The 17,398-nt window shown below is 46.3% G+C and overlaps 1 protein-coding gene and 1 long non-coding RNA gene across 2 annotated transcripts in view; one reads left to right on the forward strand and one right to left on the reverse strand.

Moving 5' to 3' along the window:
- med12 (mediator complex subunit 12) overlaps window positions 1-17,398 on the forward strand; it is a 225,697-nt gene that overhangs the window by 45,323 nt on the left and 162,976 nt on the right. Inside the window, exon 7 of the mRNA XM_072505518.1 lies at window positions 150-422. Coding sequence (XP_072361619.1) covers window positions 150-422 — 273 coding nt within the window. The remainder of the gene's footprint in view (window positions 1-149; window positions 423-17,398) is intronic.
- Window positions 377-17,229, reverse strand: LOC140421114 (uncharacterized). The gene is made up of 3 exons (XR_011946673.1): window positions 17,130-17,229; window positions 9,196-9,265; window positions 377-511 (listed from the first exon to the last, which is right to left on the reverse strand). It is a non-coding gene; the product is annotated as an uncharacterized lncRNA (long non-coding RNA).

Genomic DNA, 17,398 nt, shown 5'->3' on the forward strand with positions numbered 1-17,398 from the left:
CTGTTGCATTTATCAGTGTACAAATGTTAGTGTGATTCTAGTGTGTTAAATCCCAATATGCTCATCTGTATAGATCTAGTAACTGTGGGATGTTAACAGTCCGTATGGTTTGTGACTTTGTACCTTTCCTGTTTTTCTGCTCTGTGTAGTACTCTGGAGAGTTTGTGCAATCTGCATATCTGTCGAGACGCTTGGCTTACTTCTGTACACGACGTCTCTCCATGTTGCTTGGGGACAGTGGTAACAATGCAGTAACAGGAGGACATCAGTCCCATGTGATGGCTGCACCCACTGGAAATGCCTTGCCTCCAACTCCAACACCACCAACCAATGGGTCTAACCAGCCTCAATCTCCATTCATGGATTTTTACATTTGTCCGCAGCATCGGCCAGTTGTGTTTGGATTAAGTTGCATGCTTCAGGTAGGTCTGAAATGAAGTATTCTTTATCTTGCCTCTGATTGGGCTAGTGCCAAGTAGCCATTATCTTTTTCCAAATGAAACAAAATAGGCTTTATAAATGGATAGAAAAAGAGGATTTCTCATTAAATTGCAAACTTTTAATACATTTTTTCATGACATATGGACATTGCTGACAATTTGTAATTACCCATGAGAAGGTGGCAAAGAACCATCGCCTTGAACTGCTGCAGTCCATGTAATGTAGGTGTAGATTTTTATCCAGCTACAGTGAAGAAATTGTGATATTGTTCCAAGTCAGGGAACCTGCAGGTGGTGATGTTCCCATGCATCTGCTGCCCTTCTCCTTCTAGGTAGTAGAGGTTGTGAATTTTGAAAGTGTCAGAGCTGCATTGCATCTTGTAGATGGTACACACTGCTGCCACTGTACGATAGCGGAGGAGGGAGTGAATGTTTAAGGTGGTGGATGGGGTAGCAATCGAACAGGCTGATTTGTCCATTGGTACTGAGCTGAATGCATCCAGGAATGTGGAGAGAATTCCATCACACTTCTGACGTGTGTCATGTGGACGGACGTTTGGGAGTCAGGAGGTTAATTATTTGCTGTAGAATTCCCCATCTCTGATCTGCTCTTGTAGCCACAGTATTTATATGGTCGGTCCAATTCAGCTTCTTGTTGGTGGCAACCCCCCATTATGTTGCTAGTGCTGGATTTAGTGATGATAATGTCATTGAACAGGCTTGTTCAATCTTTTCACGTGAGGGGCCACATTTCAATTTTCTTCTCAGTCAAGGTGCCGATGAGCAGGTTTTGGCAAGATAAGGTATAGCACAACATTGAACATGAATTTTTGAAATAAAAATTGAGGTATGAATAAAATAAACTTGTTGAGCAAAGAAAAGTCAAAGCAATAAATTAAAAAATGGGTAATTAATGAAGTTGATCATCTGGGTGGCACGGTAGCACAGTGGTTAGCACTGTTGCTTCACAGCGCCATGGTCCCAGGTTCGATTCCCAGCTTGGGTAATTGTCTGTGCGGAGTCTGCACGTTCTCACAGTGTCTGCGTGGGTTTCCTCCGGGTGCTCCGGTTTCCTCCCACAAGTCCCGAAAGAACTGCTGTTTGGTAATTCGGACATATTCTGAATCCTCCCCCCAAACAGGCGCCGGAATGTGGCGATTAGGGGCTTTTCACAGTAAACTTCATTGCAATGTTACTGTAAGCCTACTTGTGACAATAAATATTATTATTATTATAATAGAGTGTGAGAGGGTATGTGTCCAGCTCACTTATTCACTCATCCACATCCACTTCCGTGAGTGGGTGTGAGTATGTGTAGGAGTGAGGGTGACTGAAAACCCCCAGTCACATAGACATATTCTCTCGCTCTCTCTTTCTCTCTCTCATATGCTCGCTCTCTCTCACACCCTTTCATGCAGCTGAAGAAGATTGGGCTTAGGGCACTACTCTGAGGAACTCCAGCAGCTATGTCTTGGAACTGAGCTGATTGACCTCCAGCAACCACAACATCTGCCTTAGTGCTTGGTATGACTCTAGGTTTTTTCCCCTGATTCCCAGGTTCAATTTTGTTAGCGCTCCTTGCTGCCGTACTCTTGTCAATTGCAGCCTTAATGTCAAGGGCAGTCGCTCTCACGTCACCTCTGGAATTCAGCCATGTTTGGACCAAGGCTGTAATTTCAATGTAAATGCTGTACTGCTTGATTGTGCTGTCGACAACACCTTCCATCATTTTGCTGATGATCGAGAGTAACAGAATGCGGCAGTAGTTGGCTAGGTTGGATTTGTTCTGCTCTTTTGTGGACAGGACCTTGCTGGACATTTTTTCAATATTGCCGGGTCAATGCCAGTGTAGTTGTACTGCAAAAGGTGGATTACGGATGCAACTAGTTCCACAGCACAAGTTTTTTTAAAAAAATATATATATTTTATTAAATTTTTCAAACATAATTTTTCCGTTTTTACAAATCAACATAAAAATAATACAATAACTAGTAAATAACATTATTTAAATAATATAGTGAACTGACAAGATAACAAAAAATAGTGCTTCTCCCCACCCCCCGCCCCGGGCTGCTGCTGCTGTCACTCTATCTACTCTTAACGTTCCGCGAGATAGTCAAGGAACGGTTGCCACCGCCTGGAGAACCCCTGAGCCGATCCTCTTAGCGCAAATTTTATTCATTCCAGCTTTATGAACCCTGCCATGTCGTTTATCCAGGCCTCCACGCCGGGGGGGGTTTTGCTTCCTTCCACACGAGTAAAATCCTACGCTGGGCTACTAGGGACGCAAAGGCCAGAATATCGGCCTCTTTCACCTCCTGCACTCCCGGCTCTTCCGCTACCCCAAATATCGCTAACCCCCTAGCCTGGCTTGACCCGGACCTTCACCACCTTTGACATCACCCTTGCCACTCCCCCCAGTACTCATCCAATGCCGGACACAACCAGAACATGTGTGTGTGGTTCGCCGGGCTTCCCGAGCACCTCCCACACCTGTCCTCCATTCCGAAGAACCTGCTCAGTCTTGCTCCCGTCATATGTGCTCGGTGTAGAACCTTAAATTGAATCAGGCTAAGCCTGGCACACGAAGACGAGGAATTTACCCTGCTTAGGGCATCAGCCCATAGCCCCTCCTCAATCTCCTCCCCCAGCTCTTCTTCCCATTTTCCCTTCAGCTCCTCTATCAGCGCCTCCCCCTCGTCTCTCATCTCCTGATATATTTCGGACACTTTGCCCTCCCCGACCCATACCCCGGAAATCACTCTATCTTGGATCCCCTGTGTCGGGAGCAGCGGAAATTCCCTCACCTGTTGCCTCATGAACGCCCTCACTTGCATATATCTGAAGATATTCCCCGGGGGCAACTCATATTTTTCCTCCAGCGCTCCCAGGCTTGCAAACGTCCCGTCTATAAACAGGTCCCTCAGTTTCCTAATTCCTACTCGTTGCCAACTCTGGAACCCCCCATCCATCCTTCCTGGGACAAACCTGTGGTTATTCCTAATCGGGGAAAACACCGAGGCACCCGTCACCCCCCTGTGTCGCCTTCACTGCCCCCAGATCCTCAAGGTTGCCACCACCACTGGGTTTGTGGTATACCTTTTCGGGGAGAACGGCAGCAGCGCCGTCACCAGCGTCTTTAGGCTCGTTCCTTTACAGGGCGCCATCTCCAGCCTCCTCCACGCCGCCCCCTCTCCCTCCCTCATCCACTTACAAACCATCGCCACATTGGCGGCCCAGTAGTAGTTGTTCAGGCTCGGCAGCGCCAGTCATCCTCTATCCCTACTGCGCTGCAGGAACCCCCTCTTTACCCTCGGGGTCTTCCCTGCCCACACAAAGCTCATAATGCTCCTGTCTATTTTTTTTGAAAAAGGCCTTTGTGATCAGAATGGGGAGACACTGAAACACGAAAAGAAACCTCGGGAGGACCATCATTTTTACCACCTGCACTCTGCCCGCCAATGAGAGCGGCAACATATCCCGCCTCTTGAAGTCCTCCTCCATCTGCTCCACCAGTCGCGTCAGATTAAGTCTGTGTAGAGTTCCCCAGTTCCTGGCTACCTGGATCCCCAGATATCAGAAGCTCCTTTCCACTCTCCTGAACGGCAGAGCGTCAATTCCTCTTCCCTGGTCCCCGGGGTGTATTACAAAAAGCTCGCTCTTCCCCATATTTAGCCTGTATCCCGAGAAATCTCCAAACTCCCTCAGTATCTGCATAACCTCTGGCATCCCCTCTACAGGGTCCGCAACGTATAGCAGTAAGTCACCAGCGTAGAGCGACACTTGATGCTCCTCTCCCCCTCTAACCACCCCCCTCCACTTCTTAGAGTCCCTCAACGCTATGGCCAGTGGTTTAATTGCCAACGCGAACAGTAGCGGGGACAGGGGATACCCCTGTTTTGTTCCCCTGTGTAGCCGAAAATACCCCGATCTTTGCCGGTTTGTGACTACACTTGCCACTGGGGCCCCATATAGGAGTCTGACCCAGCTAACAAACCCCTCTCCGAACCTAAACCTCCTCAGCACCTCCCACAAATAGTCTCACTCCACCCTATCGAATGCCTTCTCCGCATCCATCGCTGCCACTATCTCTGCCTCCCCCTCCGGTGGGGGCGTCGTCATCACCCCCAGCAGCCGTTGAACGTTAACATTCAGTTGTCTCCCCTTTACAAACCCTGTCTGGTCTTCATGCACCACCCCGGGACGCAATCCTCTATCCTTGTTGCCAGCACTTTTGCCAGCAGTTTGGCATCTACATTTAGGAGTGAGATAGGCCTGTATGACCCGCATTGCAGCGGGTCTTTATCCCGCTTCAGAATTAATGATATCGTCGCCTCCGACATTGTTGAGGGTAGTATCCCCCCTTCCCTGGCCTCGTTAAAGGTTCTCGCCAGCAGCGGGGCCAACAGGTCCACATATTTCCTGTAGAATTCCACCGGAAACCCGTCTGGTCCCGGGGCCTTCCCTGCCTGCATGTTCCCCAGTCCCTTAGTCACCTCGTCCACCTCGATTGGCGCCCCCAGACCTGCCACCTCCTGCTCCTCCACCATCGGGAACCTTAGTTGGTCCAGAAAAAGTAGCATTCCCTCTTTTCCCCCCCGGGGGTTGGGACTTATATAGCCTTTCATAAAAGGTCTTGAACGCCTCATTTACCTCCCCTGCTCTCTGCTCCATAGTTCCCGTTTCGTCCCTAACTCCCCCAATCTCCCTCGCCGCTATCCTCTTTCAAAGTTGGTGGGCCAGCAGCCGGCTCGCCTTTTCCCCATACTCATATCGCATCCCCAGTGCCTTCCTCCAGTGTGCCTCCGCCTTTCCTGTGGTCAGCAGGTCAAACTCCGTCTGAAGTCTTCGCCTTTCTCTATATAGTCCTTCGTCTGGGGCCTCCGCATATCTTTTGTCCACCCTCATAATCTCCCCCACTAATCTCTCCCTTTCTTTGCCCTCTTGTTTCTCCTTGTGGGCTCTAATGGAGATCAGCTCTCCTCTAACCACCGCCTTCAGTGCTTCCCATACTACCCCCACCTGAACCTCACCATCGTCATTGACCTCCACCTCTCAATACACCCCCGCACCCTTCCACAGACCCCCTCATCCGCCAGTAGTCCCACATCCAGTCGCCAGAGTGGGCGCTGCTCCCTCTCCTCTCGTAGTTCCAGATCCACCCAATGCGGGGCGTGGTCTGAAACGGCTATGGCCGAATACTCCGTTCCTGCCACCTTTGAGATCAGTGCCCTACTCTTAACAAAGAAGTCTATTCGGGAATAAACCTTGTGGACGTGGGAGAAAAAGGAAAACTCTTTAGCCAATGGCCTGGCAAATCTCCACGGATCCACTCCCCCCATTTGATCGATAAATCCCCTAAACACCTTGGCCGCTGCCGGCCTTCTCCCGGTCCTGGATCTAGACCGGTCCAGCCCTGGATTCAGCACAGTGTTGAAGTCCCCCACCCCCCCCATTACCAAACTTCCCACCTCCAGGTCCGGGATACGTCCCAGCATCCGCTTCATGAATCCCGCGTTGTCCCAATTCGGGGCATATACATTCACCAGCACGACCGCCTCTCCCTGCAATCTACCACTCACCATCACATACCTGCCCCCGTTATCCGCTACTATGTTCTTAGCCTCGAACGATACCCGTTTCCCCACCAGTATCGCCATCCCCCTGTTTTTCGCATCCAACCCTGAGTGGAATACCTGTCCCACCCATCCTTTCCTTAATCTAACCTGATCCACCACCTTCAGATGCGTCTCCTGGAGCATGACTACGTCCTCCTTCAGTCTCTTTAAGTGCGCGAATACCCGGGCCCTCTTAATCGGCCCATTTAGGCGCCTCACATTCCACATGATTAGCCGGATTGGGGGGCCGCTCGCCATCCCCTTTTCAGGGGGAGAGAAATTCCCCATCCAACATTGCTGTATATTGAACCTCCCCTTTCCCCACTTTACATTCCTGTACCACCACCTCGTTGCTTCCCCCTCAACATCAAACTGTCAGATCTAACCCAGTTTCTCTTCTTGAATAAAGGTCCATGCCTCATCTGCCGTTTCGAAGTAGTAGTGCTTGCCCTGATGCGTGACCCACAATTGCGTCGGCTGCAGCATCCCAAATTTTATTTTCTTCCTGTGAAGCACCGCCTTGGCCTGGTTTAAAGCTCGCCCTCCTTCTTGCCACTTCCGCACTCCAGTCCTGATACACTCGTATCACCGCATTCTCCCACTTGCTACTCCGTACCTTCTTGGCCCAGCTCAGGACCGCCTCTCTGTCCATGAAGAGGTGGAATCTCACCACTATCGCCCTTGGTATTTCACCCGCCTTTGGTCTTCTCACAAGGACCCGGTGCGCTCCTTCCACCTCCAGGGGGCCCGTTGGGGCCTCAGCTCCCATTAGCGTATGGAGCATCGTGCTCACATAAGCCCCAACATCAGCTCCCTCTGCTCCTTCGGGGAGACCTAAAATCCGTAGGTTCCTCCTCCTCGAGCTGTTCTCCAGGGCTTCCAGCCTTTCTATGCACCTCTTGTGTAGCGCCTCATGCGTCTCCGTTTTTACCACCAGGCCCTGTATCTCATCCTCATTCTCTGCTGCCTTTGCCTTCACTCCACGGAGCTCTATCGCCTGGACCTTTTGTGTTTCCTTCAGTCCCTCGATTGCCAATAACATCGGCGCCAGTACCTCTTTCCTTAGTTCCTCCACACATCGTCGGAGGAATTCCTGCTGGTCTGGGCCCCATGCCGTCTGGCGCCTTCTCTTCTCTGCCGCTGCTCCAAAGGATCCTTCGCAATCTGGCCACTACCAGTGGTCCTTTCCATACACATACGGGGGGGATCTCCCTTCGTCACCCCACACTGTGCTTGGTCTAAAAAAAATTCCGTTGGGGCTCTCGAAAAGAGCCCAAAGGTCCGTTAGAACGGGAGCTGCCGAAACGTGCGGCTTAGCAGTGCATCACCGCAACCGCTCACACAGCACAAGTCTTTAGTACTACTACTCTAATGTCTAGTATCCAGTTTTCAACCATTTCTTGATATCAAGTGGAGTGAAAAGAGTTGGCTGAAGACTGGTATCTATGATGCAGGGGACTTCGGGAGAAAGCTGAGATGAACAGTCACTCACCATTTCTGGCTGAAGATGGCTGCAAATGTTTCACCTTTGTATTTTGGAATGACATGGTGATCTCTCCCATCGTTGAGGCGGGGGATATTGGTGAAGCTTCCTCTGCCGCAGGGAGTCTGCAAGTTCTCCCTGTGTCAGCGTGGGTTTCCGCCGGGTGCTCCGGTTTCCTCCCACAGTCCAAAGATGTGCAGGTTATGTGAATTGGCCATGCTAAATTGCCCTTGCTGTCCAAAAAGGTTAGGTGGAGTTACTAGATTACGGGGATAGGGTGGAGGTGTGGCCTTAGGTAGGGTGCTCTTTCCAAGGACCTGTGCTGACTCGATGGGCCGATTGACCTTCTGCACTGTAAATTCTGCGATTCTATAACAGTTAGTTGGCCACCACCATTCACTTCAGAATGGGGCAGGACTGCTGATCTTTGATCGGATCCATTGGTTGTGAGATTGTTTTACTCTGCCACATGCTGCCTCTACTGTTTGGCATGCAATTAGTCCTGTGTTGTAGTTTCACCAGGTTGGCATCACGTTTTTAAGTATGCCGGAGGTTGCTCCTGGAATGCCCTTCTGCACTCTTCATTGAACCAGGGTTGATCTCCTGTCTTGATAGTAATGATGGTGAGGGATTGTGCCTGGCCATGAGGTTACGGATTGTGTTTGAATACGGTTCTGCTGCTTCTGATGACTCTCAGCTCCTAGTGGCTGCCCCGTTTTTGTTGCTAGATCTGTTCTAAATCTATCCTATTCAGCACAGCGGGTTGTGCCACATAACATGATGGAGGGTGATATGTTTTCACAGTAATATAGAGGCACCAGTCACTCATAAGGAATTAGGTAAACAGGTTGTGGATTAATTTATTTTACTAGGTACATGAGAACAGATATACATGGATCAAAAGCTTGAAAATATCTGTTCTCACAGGCAAAACTGAGACTGGATCACATGATACTCTTCTAGTGGTGACATGCTGCCATCTCTTTTTAATCAATTTAGTGTACCCAATTCATTTTTCCAATTAAGGGGCAATTTAGCGTGGCCAATTCACCTACCCTGCACATCTTTGGGTTGCGGGGGCGAAACCCAAGCAAACACTGGGAGAATGTGCAAACTGCACACGGACAGTGACCCAGAGCCGGGATCGAACCTGCGACCTCGGTGCCGTGAGGCAGCAATGCTAACCACTGTGCCACCGTGCTGCCCCGATGCTGCCATCTCTTAAGGACATATTACAACATCTTTCCTTTTTAAAGATATTTCCCCTCCATCTCCCCCCTTCCAAAAAGTATAAATATTTACAATACATGTTCATGTTTTGTTCTATTGCATAAATGTGTAGAGGACTGGTGAATCTATGAATCTCTCGAGTGTAGAGTAACCTGCTGGTATGCCCTTGCCTAGAAGTTTCTTTGATTGCTCACAATGATCTGTGAGATTATCATTCTTGAATATTGTTCCTGGTTGCATTTGGGATCTAGTCATTGATGCAATAAGACTGCATGGTTGTAGAGGAGCTGGAATGGGAATGAATTTGTCCTTACAACAGACATAATTGAATCTGTGTGCTCTTGTACTCATTTAATGATTCCACCTTTCTCCATTTTGTCTAGTTCAACCTTTAATTTGTCTTGTAAGTGGATGCTGCACTTACATGATGGATCAGTTGACAGCCTGTATTCTCTGGCAAGTGTAATATTTCAGCTCTCTTGAAACTGCCAATTCTGTTGAAAGAACAGTGGATATTTTGGTGTTAGATCATGAACCGAGGTTATAGAAGTAGTTTCTGAGGTTGATCTGCTATATGAGGTCTGCCTCAAGGATTGTTATTAATGTGAGGTTGCAGCATGCTGGTAGACCTCTGATTGCTGGGCCTTTAGTCTCCACCGTGTAGAACATCTGTGACACCCAGCAGGATTGATTGTACTTGCACTTCAAGACTATGGAACCTGCAAATGGAATTAGTGAATTGTTTAATGCTGAAAGTTTCACAGCAGTTTTTGCTATGGCCTTCCATGTATGTGGATTCATGCCTTTTAGAAGTAGTATGTATGTTTGCAGTATAAACAGTATTGTATACAATTGAAAGAAGACTTTGCTAGTCCTGTACTCAAAACCTCTTGTGATAAAGGCTAACTTAGCATGAGCCTTCCTAATTGCTTGCTGTACCTGCACGTTAGCTTTCAGTGATTTACTGACGAGGACACCCAAATTCCTTTGTGCATCTACACTTTCTAATCTCTCTATACTTAAGAACTACTTTGCACATCTGTTTCTCCCACCATAATGGGATAACCTCACGTTTTTCTAGATTGTATTCCATCTGGCATGATTCTGCTCACTCACTAAGTCTGTCCAAATTCTCTTGAAGCCACTTTGCATCTTCCTCACAACTTACATTCCCACCTAGCTTTGTGTCATCCACAAAATATTACATTTGGTCCCCATATCCAAATCATTGAGAGACATGGTGAACAGCTGGGGTGAAGGACTTATCCTTGTGATACCTCGCCAGTCAGCAGCCTACCAATATGAGAATGACTTGTTTATTCCTGTTCTATGTTTTCTGCCTATAACCAATTTTAACCATACTTGTGTATTGTCATCTATCATATGTACTTTAATTTTGCCAACCAACATCTGCGGAACTTTATTGCAAGCCTTCTGAAAATCCAAGTACACTCATTCACTGACTCCCCTTGTTATGGCTTTGGTCCTGGTACCTTTCAAGGTCAATCAGTACGCAAGTAGGCATAGGAGATAATTAACATTGCAGTCGTCCTTTATTGCTGCAGCAGTCGAACTAACAAGAAAAAATGGATTGTAAAGTACAGCAAGCCAAACAAGACATTCAATACATTTCCTCCCCCATTATTGGAAAGGTCGGTTTAGCAAAACGTTTTCTGAATTAGGGAAAGAGGATAGATTGCCTCAAAATAAAAAATCCTGGATTTGCCTTAACGATAACTCAGACGGTCAGAAGTTCTTCTCTCCCAGTGTGGATTACAGCAGATTTCCTGTGCTTTTATTGAGTAATGTTCATTGAAGACTGGTGACAATTTAGGGCTTGTAGCTACATCTGAAATTGTGCCTCATGCCAATTAAACTTCAGTCAAACTAAACTGAGGAGGTGAGACTAGAGTCAGCGTTCCTTGACTTGGAGATAGCTCACTCAAAGTGGTGAAATCAGGCTGTTCCATAAGAGGTGCATTCTTAGATGGCGCTTGACTGGGCAGCAGTTGATCATCGTGTCTCCGCTAGGTGAAATAATTTGCCGTTGGACTGTGTATGAAAAGGGTTCTACCTGAGCAACAGGAACCCATTTGGTTCTGGGAGCATAATTACATGCTAGAACGTCTAGCACTAAACAGAAAATTCTTGGCTTTGATCTTTGTGCCCTTCTCTCCACTTGGCTCTGCTGTTGATCATGCACAACTTGTTGCGTTTTTATTGGTTTCAGCAGATCAAAGCACATGCACAGTTACTGTCCCATTAGCTGGAACGCTGGAGATGCTTTAATCATAGCGTGTGACGTGTTTTGGTAGGTCAGCATAAATATGTCCAGGCACTTGCAAACAGAGAGGAATATCGTTGCGACGACCTTCAGGCATGTTTCATGGTTTGATTAAATCTCTCTGCTAAACCATTGGTGGATGGGTAGAATAGTGCTGAGGTGATGAATTCCATTTCATCTCAAAATATTCTCCAAACTCTTGCGAGACAAATTGAGGTCCATTGTCTGTCACAATTTTGTTCTGGTAACCAGTATGACTAAATGTTTCTTCTAGAGTTTGAATTGTACTCAGCAGTTATAGAGGACATCACTGAGTCTCCTGGCAGTTTGGGATGAGTATCCACAATCATCATGAACATTAATCCTTGAAATAGACCAGCAAAAAAAGGGTTTTCTGGCCAATCCCATGGATGGAGGGATGCCAAATGAGGCATGTTTCTCACACTCTGACATAAAGAACAAGATCTTGCCTTAGTTTCAATGTCTTGGTGTAGTCCAGGCCAGACCACCAATGTAGCTCCTGGCAATCTCTTTCAAGGAAACTATTCTAAAATGTCCTGAATGCAGTTGGTTCAACACTGGTTCCCTCAGTGTTGGTGGAATAATAACTCGCATGTCCCAATGCAAACCTCCTGAAGTGACTGATCTCCATCCTCCTGGAAACGTAAGGATGAGATTCAGGTGAGACTGGGATGTAATGAGAAGAGTTTGCCATGCATCACAAGGTCTATGACTTTGGACAATGTTTGATCCAATAGAGTGACCGTCATGATTTAGCTGGAAGTGGTGGGTGTGCTCTCCATGTGTGCAAAGTAGAAGATGTCTTTTTGAGCAGTGTTCCCATGGATAACTGGCAGGGGAAGCCACAAAAGACGATCTGTGTTGCCATGCAAGGTAGATTTTTGATATTTTATGTCATGTGTGTGGGTATTCACCATAAAGCCCAACATCCTGCTTGAAGCTAAAGAGGGGATACTTGTGTGCTCACCAAATATTGAGGTGAGTGGTCGATGATCAGTCAGGATCGGGAATTTCCGTCCAATCAAGTACTGGCGAGACTTCTGAATTCCCTAATGCTTTGTGTTTGATTTGAGCATATTGGCTCTCTGCTATATTTAAGGTCCGTGAAGTAAACACTTTGGGCCTCTCCACACCAGAGTGCATTATGTGTGAGACAAATGTTGCTCGTTTTAGCCTTAGTTTATTTGCTCTAATTCTGTCACCTTTGCTCTTGAGTCGCCAGGTATCTTTCTGATACCGCCACGTGGTTCAAGTCCGAGTAATGATTAATAATCCAACACACCGCTTAGTAAGAGTTAAATCAACGCTCATTTATTATATACAGCAATTAATACTTGTACATTAATTCTACTTCCAAACTACTACCTACCACTAACAGGCCAATACTTAACTTTGGAAATGGCCCACCAGATCAGGGAAACTAATGTCCTTTCGAATGGGTTCTAAGCCTGCGGGATTCAAAAGCTGGTACAGGTTGATAGTCAGGAGTGTCTATCTGGTAGCGATCATTGGAGTAGAACTTGCATTCTCTTTCAGCAAGGGTCTCGAAGGGTACGGAGCGGAGAAGAAGGGTCGATTTGAACTTGGCCCCTACTCTTCTAGTCCCCAGGGGCTTCCCGCCTCTCGGGGCGGACCTTGTACCTGGTTCCAAGCGATTGGACTTGGTCCCAATCACTTGGTTCGATATTCTCCAATACTGGAGCGATTCCTTGATTGAGGGGTGGTCGTTTACTTCTCTTTGTGTCAGCTCCTGCTGGCGCCGAAAGGTCTGGGTCGGCTTTGTGTGTCTATTTTGTATCAATTGTTCCCGGGGATTGCTGCTTAATATGCAGATGGCTGGGGTGTTGTCATGTTGATGGCTGCAGGTATCGGTTTGGTCTGGCTTCTCCAGAGGCGAATACACTGTTTTACCTGCAGCTGTCCGTTTGAGTCCTGTTGGCTGATTTTCCCATCAGCCTCTTCCGTTCGCCATTTTAAATCGGAGTTTGGCCATTCTAATCGGGAGTCGGCCATTTTACATGGCTACACAACGACCCCAAACCATCAGGTGATGCATCACATACAAGATGTAGAGGTATAGAGGGGTCAAAGTGATGTCAGTACCTTGGAATCTTTCAGTGCTGATTTAGCCTTCTTGAAGGCAACATTACAAGCTTATGTCTATTTCCAGGCTTTGTTCTGGTACACAAGCTCCTGCAGGAGTTTCAGCAGGGTTGCCAACTAAATTAATCTCCCGTCACCATTCAGCAGGCCTAACAGTGAGTGAAGCTGGTTGATATTATGAGGAGTTGGGGCATCTACAACAGCCTTGACATTGGAAGGTGCTTTGTGGAGCCCAGCAGTGTCAGTGATGCTGATATTCGAGAGAGGGCTGAAAATCTCATATTTGTTTTTGCGAACCATTAGGCCATAGTCCTCTGACTTTTGTAGGGTGGCATCCAAGTTCTTGAAATGATCCTCATCACTCTTGCCTATTACCAAGATGTTAGCAAGCCACTCAGGATCTGGCCCATGGCCCTCTGAAATGGCTGGAGCAGGCATTGTTCAAAAAAGGCAAACTGCAATATCTATACAGTCCCTCGTGTGCTGTGATGGTAAAATATTCTTATGATTTCTCATCAGCATGCATTTGTAAGTAGGCTTAGCCGGGTCTATTTTGCTGAATTTCTGTTCACCAGCTAGATAAGCTGGGGAAGTGAATATTGTAGCACGGCCCCTGGGTTAGCAGTAACCTTGAAATACCCCTGGATGCATATTGAGCCATCTTTCTTGAGCACTGGAACGATGCGTGTTCCCCATTCACTATGGGGATTGGTACCAAGACGATTAGTTTGACCAGATGCTCCAGGTAAGGTTCAACTTTTTTAACCTTTAGTTATGATTTTTCCAATTAAGGGGCAATTTAGCATGGCCAATCCACGTACCCTGCGCAATTTTGTGTTGTGGGGGTGAGACCCACGGCGCGAATGTGCAAACTCTAGAAGGACAGTGACCCGGGGCCGGGATCGAACCCCGGTCCTCGGCCGTGAGGCAGCAGTGCGAACCACTGTGCTACCCGCTGTAAAGTTCAACTTTTGGGTCGTATGGCATAAGGCACGGTTGTGATCTTCAGAACTTTTGGTTGATTCAGATTTGATATTCAATTTTACGGTAGTTCTCTTCACGCTTCCAAATCTTCTCTGAAAGCAACAGCATGTTTTTGCATAACAGCTGTCGGACCTGTTTCTTCCACTGCAATGCTATGTACTTCCACCTAGTTCAACCAGATCTTCTCCAGCCATGACAGTCCAGCTAAGGCTGGTTCATTGCCTTTCACCACATATAGTGGTAACTTAACAATCTGTCCATTTAGTTGCACTTTAACTTCCATTCTGCCCATCATAGGTTAAAAATCCCCCCATATATGTTTTCAGAACGACTTTTGCAAGCATCAAGGGGAGACGTTTAAGATTTTCCTCATATACTGCATCTGAGACCAGAGAAACTGCTGCTCCTGTATCCAGTTCCATACGTATTGGTTTGTCCTCCAGCAGGTGTTATCCAGTAGTCCTGTGAACTACCTATCACTGACCAGATATAGAGGGCCTTCTCCTTCAAGCTCAGTGTCACATTTGTCGTGTTCCTGCTTTATGACATGGAGAATTATTACACTAGGTTCCAGTGTCTTTCTCTGGTTGACCTTTGTGATTCAGTGCGTCTTTTTTGATTTTTACAGTCATGTTCAATGTGTCCCTTTTTGCCACTAACAGCATTCAAGGTCTCTGCACTGACATTCAGATGTATGGTGACAAGGCTTTCTATAATGTTAACATTTTCGGCTGCTTGCTATCATGTGTGCATGATCAGCTGTAACATTATTCACTCGTTGACGCATTCAGTGCTCTACCTCTTTTGTGGCCAGCTCCGTGGAGACTGCAAACTCTATGGCTTTCTGAAAGGTGAGGTTAGCCTCCGTCAGGAGTTGTTGCTGGATTGATTCACTACTAAAACCACAGACTAACCTGTCTATGATATTCTATGGAGGATATAATTCAGCACTTCATTGAATTCACAATGTTCAGTGAGCTGTTTGAGTACTGCAACGTACTGAGCAATTGGTTCTCCCTCTTCTTGGTTTGTTTTGTGAAACCTAAATTTTACTGCTATGACAAGTGGCTTAGAGGAAAATCCTGAACTTTCACAATATCTTTGTATGATTTTGTGTCAGGTTTGCCAGGTTGCACCAAGCTTTTTAAAAACTAAACGTTTTAGGTCCCATCACACTTTAGAAAGTCACCACCTTTCTATAATTTTCAATTCCATTTGCAAAGACAAAAAGCTTGAGACGTTCAAAGTAGGAGCCCCACGATTCAATGCTCTCATCGAAATGTTCAGTTGGTCTATTAACTGTGGCCATTTTCAGCTGTATTATTTCCCCTTTCTTTTATTTTTGCCGTTACATTTTTGATTTATGGATGATTAATAAATATGTGTATTTAAGGCAAGTAGCCTGTATCTTTAATTCAAGCAGGGGATTTCAGCAGCAGGAGGGACCTCTACATTAGTCTGTGCTGGTTCAAACCGGAGTTGTAGACTGACTGGCATCAGTGAGAAGAGATGGGCTGAGACTTGGTTTGATTGGTTTGGCTGATGGCCAACGGATTGACCTGAAAGGTTGTGCTCTGCCTGGTAACAGATGGCGATTGGATCTTATCTCCATGGGATGGTTCAGAGTCCCAAGGTTTTCAGCTTGGTTTCAGTTTGACTCCTGGCAGCCCCTGGAAAGGTGCTGCTCCATTTTCCTGCAAAAGGCTGTGTTTCTGAACTGCGAGTGAGCCTGGGTGAATCTATCCACAGGAGAACCAATACAGGCTGTGCAGACAAAGATCAGAATCTGCTAACTCTCTCCAGAAAAGCTGGTGTGAATCGACTATCTTTCTCCAGAAAGCCTGCTGCCTGTGAGTACTGCATTTTTCTAAACTACAAAGGCAAGAAGACGATCCAAGAGCTAAAAGCAAAGTTTGATGAAACAGAGACACTGCCTCTCCAGGAAAGTTGTGTACAGGCTGCAAAACAAACACTAATCTACAAGGGTACTGTGAAGAAAGAATGCAAAGAACCATCCTCTGAAGCAAAGAATCCTATCTCTTTCACTTACTTTCTATCCCCCCCCCACCAACACCTTTTTCAGCCCTTGTCTGCCCTTGTGTGTGGAGAGGGTGGGGATGCCAGTTAAAGTAGGAGTTGTGTATTTATTAATAGTTAACCAACTGTATTTGCTGAGTATTTCATTATAGTTTTCATTATAAATAAACAATGATTGTGTTTAAACTTACAAACCTGGTGACTAATTATCAGGCAACCAAGGGCCAAAGACTTTGGGAATTTTTATAAGAATCATTGGTTAATTCACTTGTGTTGTGACCGGAATCCGGGATGAGTGCGGCTGGATTTAACCACAGACTTACCCAGGGTGTTGTAACACAGCCTTTTATTTTCTCTTCTTTGTCAGTAGCCGTGTTGCATTTTGAATGTGTTGCAAAGAGCTAAAGCCGCTTTTCTTACTTCAAGCTGTCATGCAGCTGTCGGCTTTCTCTGCTGAGTTTCCTGCACCTTTGAAGTTCTGCCAGCTCACCAGTAACATAGCTGTGTTTTAAAATGTTTCAAAGCTTCTTAGTTGCTGGTTCAAGCACAGCAACAAGCTGTTTTTCTAGGCGATTTGAGAGTTTGCTTTTCTTTGTACCCAGATAGAACTTTCACTCTCCGTTTCCCATGCTTCGGGAGGCCTGGTGGGCTCGTATTCTGATCAGGAGCCTTTTTTATCAAATAGAAATTTATTTTTACCAGCTTTTTTTCTGTCCTTTTTAATGTCCCAGATTTTCTTTAACTTAAAGGAACAGTGCTTTTGATTGCATTTTAAAATAAATCTTCCAAACCGCTGCAATTATTTTTTTAATCACTCTTTGCAGGTTTCTCTTTGTTCCAAATGGTGCAAGTCCCTGCATTTAACTGCCAGCCCTTTTCTGTCATGCAGTGCAAATTCAACATGCAGTTCAGGTGAAAATTAAAGTTACCTTGCTTTAACTTCACTTTTCAAGTTGCATTTCATAAAGGTCGGTTGTCCAGTTTATATTTTTGGCCCTGGTACCTTTCAGTCAGTACACTGTACATTTGTGCGCGGTCAGTTCCAGCCCCACTTGACCCAGAGTCGCAACACAATTGAAGTTAATAAATAATTCCCAGAAAAGCACCCAAAGTCTTTGGCCCTTGGCTGCCTAATAACTAGAGTCACCAGGTTGTAAAGTTAAACACAATTAATTTTATTAATAACAAAAACTAAAAT

The sequence above is a fragment of the Scyliorhinus torazame genome, chromosome 5 (genome assembly GCF_047496885.1).
Source record: "Scyliorhinus torazame isolate Kashiwa2021f chromosome 5, sScyTor2.1, whole genome shotgun sequence".
Classification (NCBI taxonomy): Eukaryota; Metazoa; Chordata; class Chondrichthyes; order Carcharhiniformes; family Scyliorhinidae; genus Scyliorhinus; species Scyliorhinus torazame.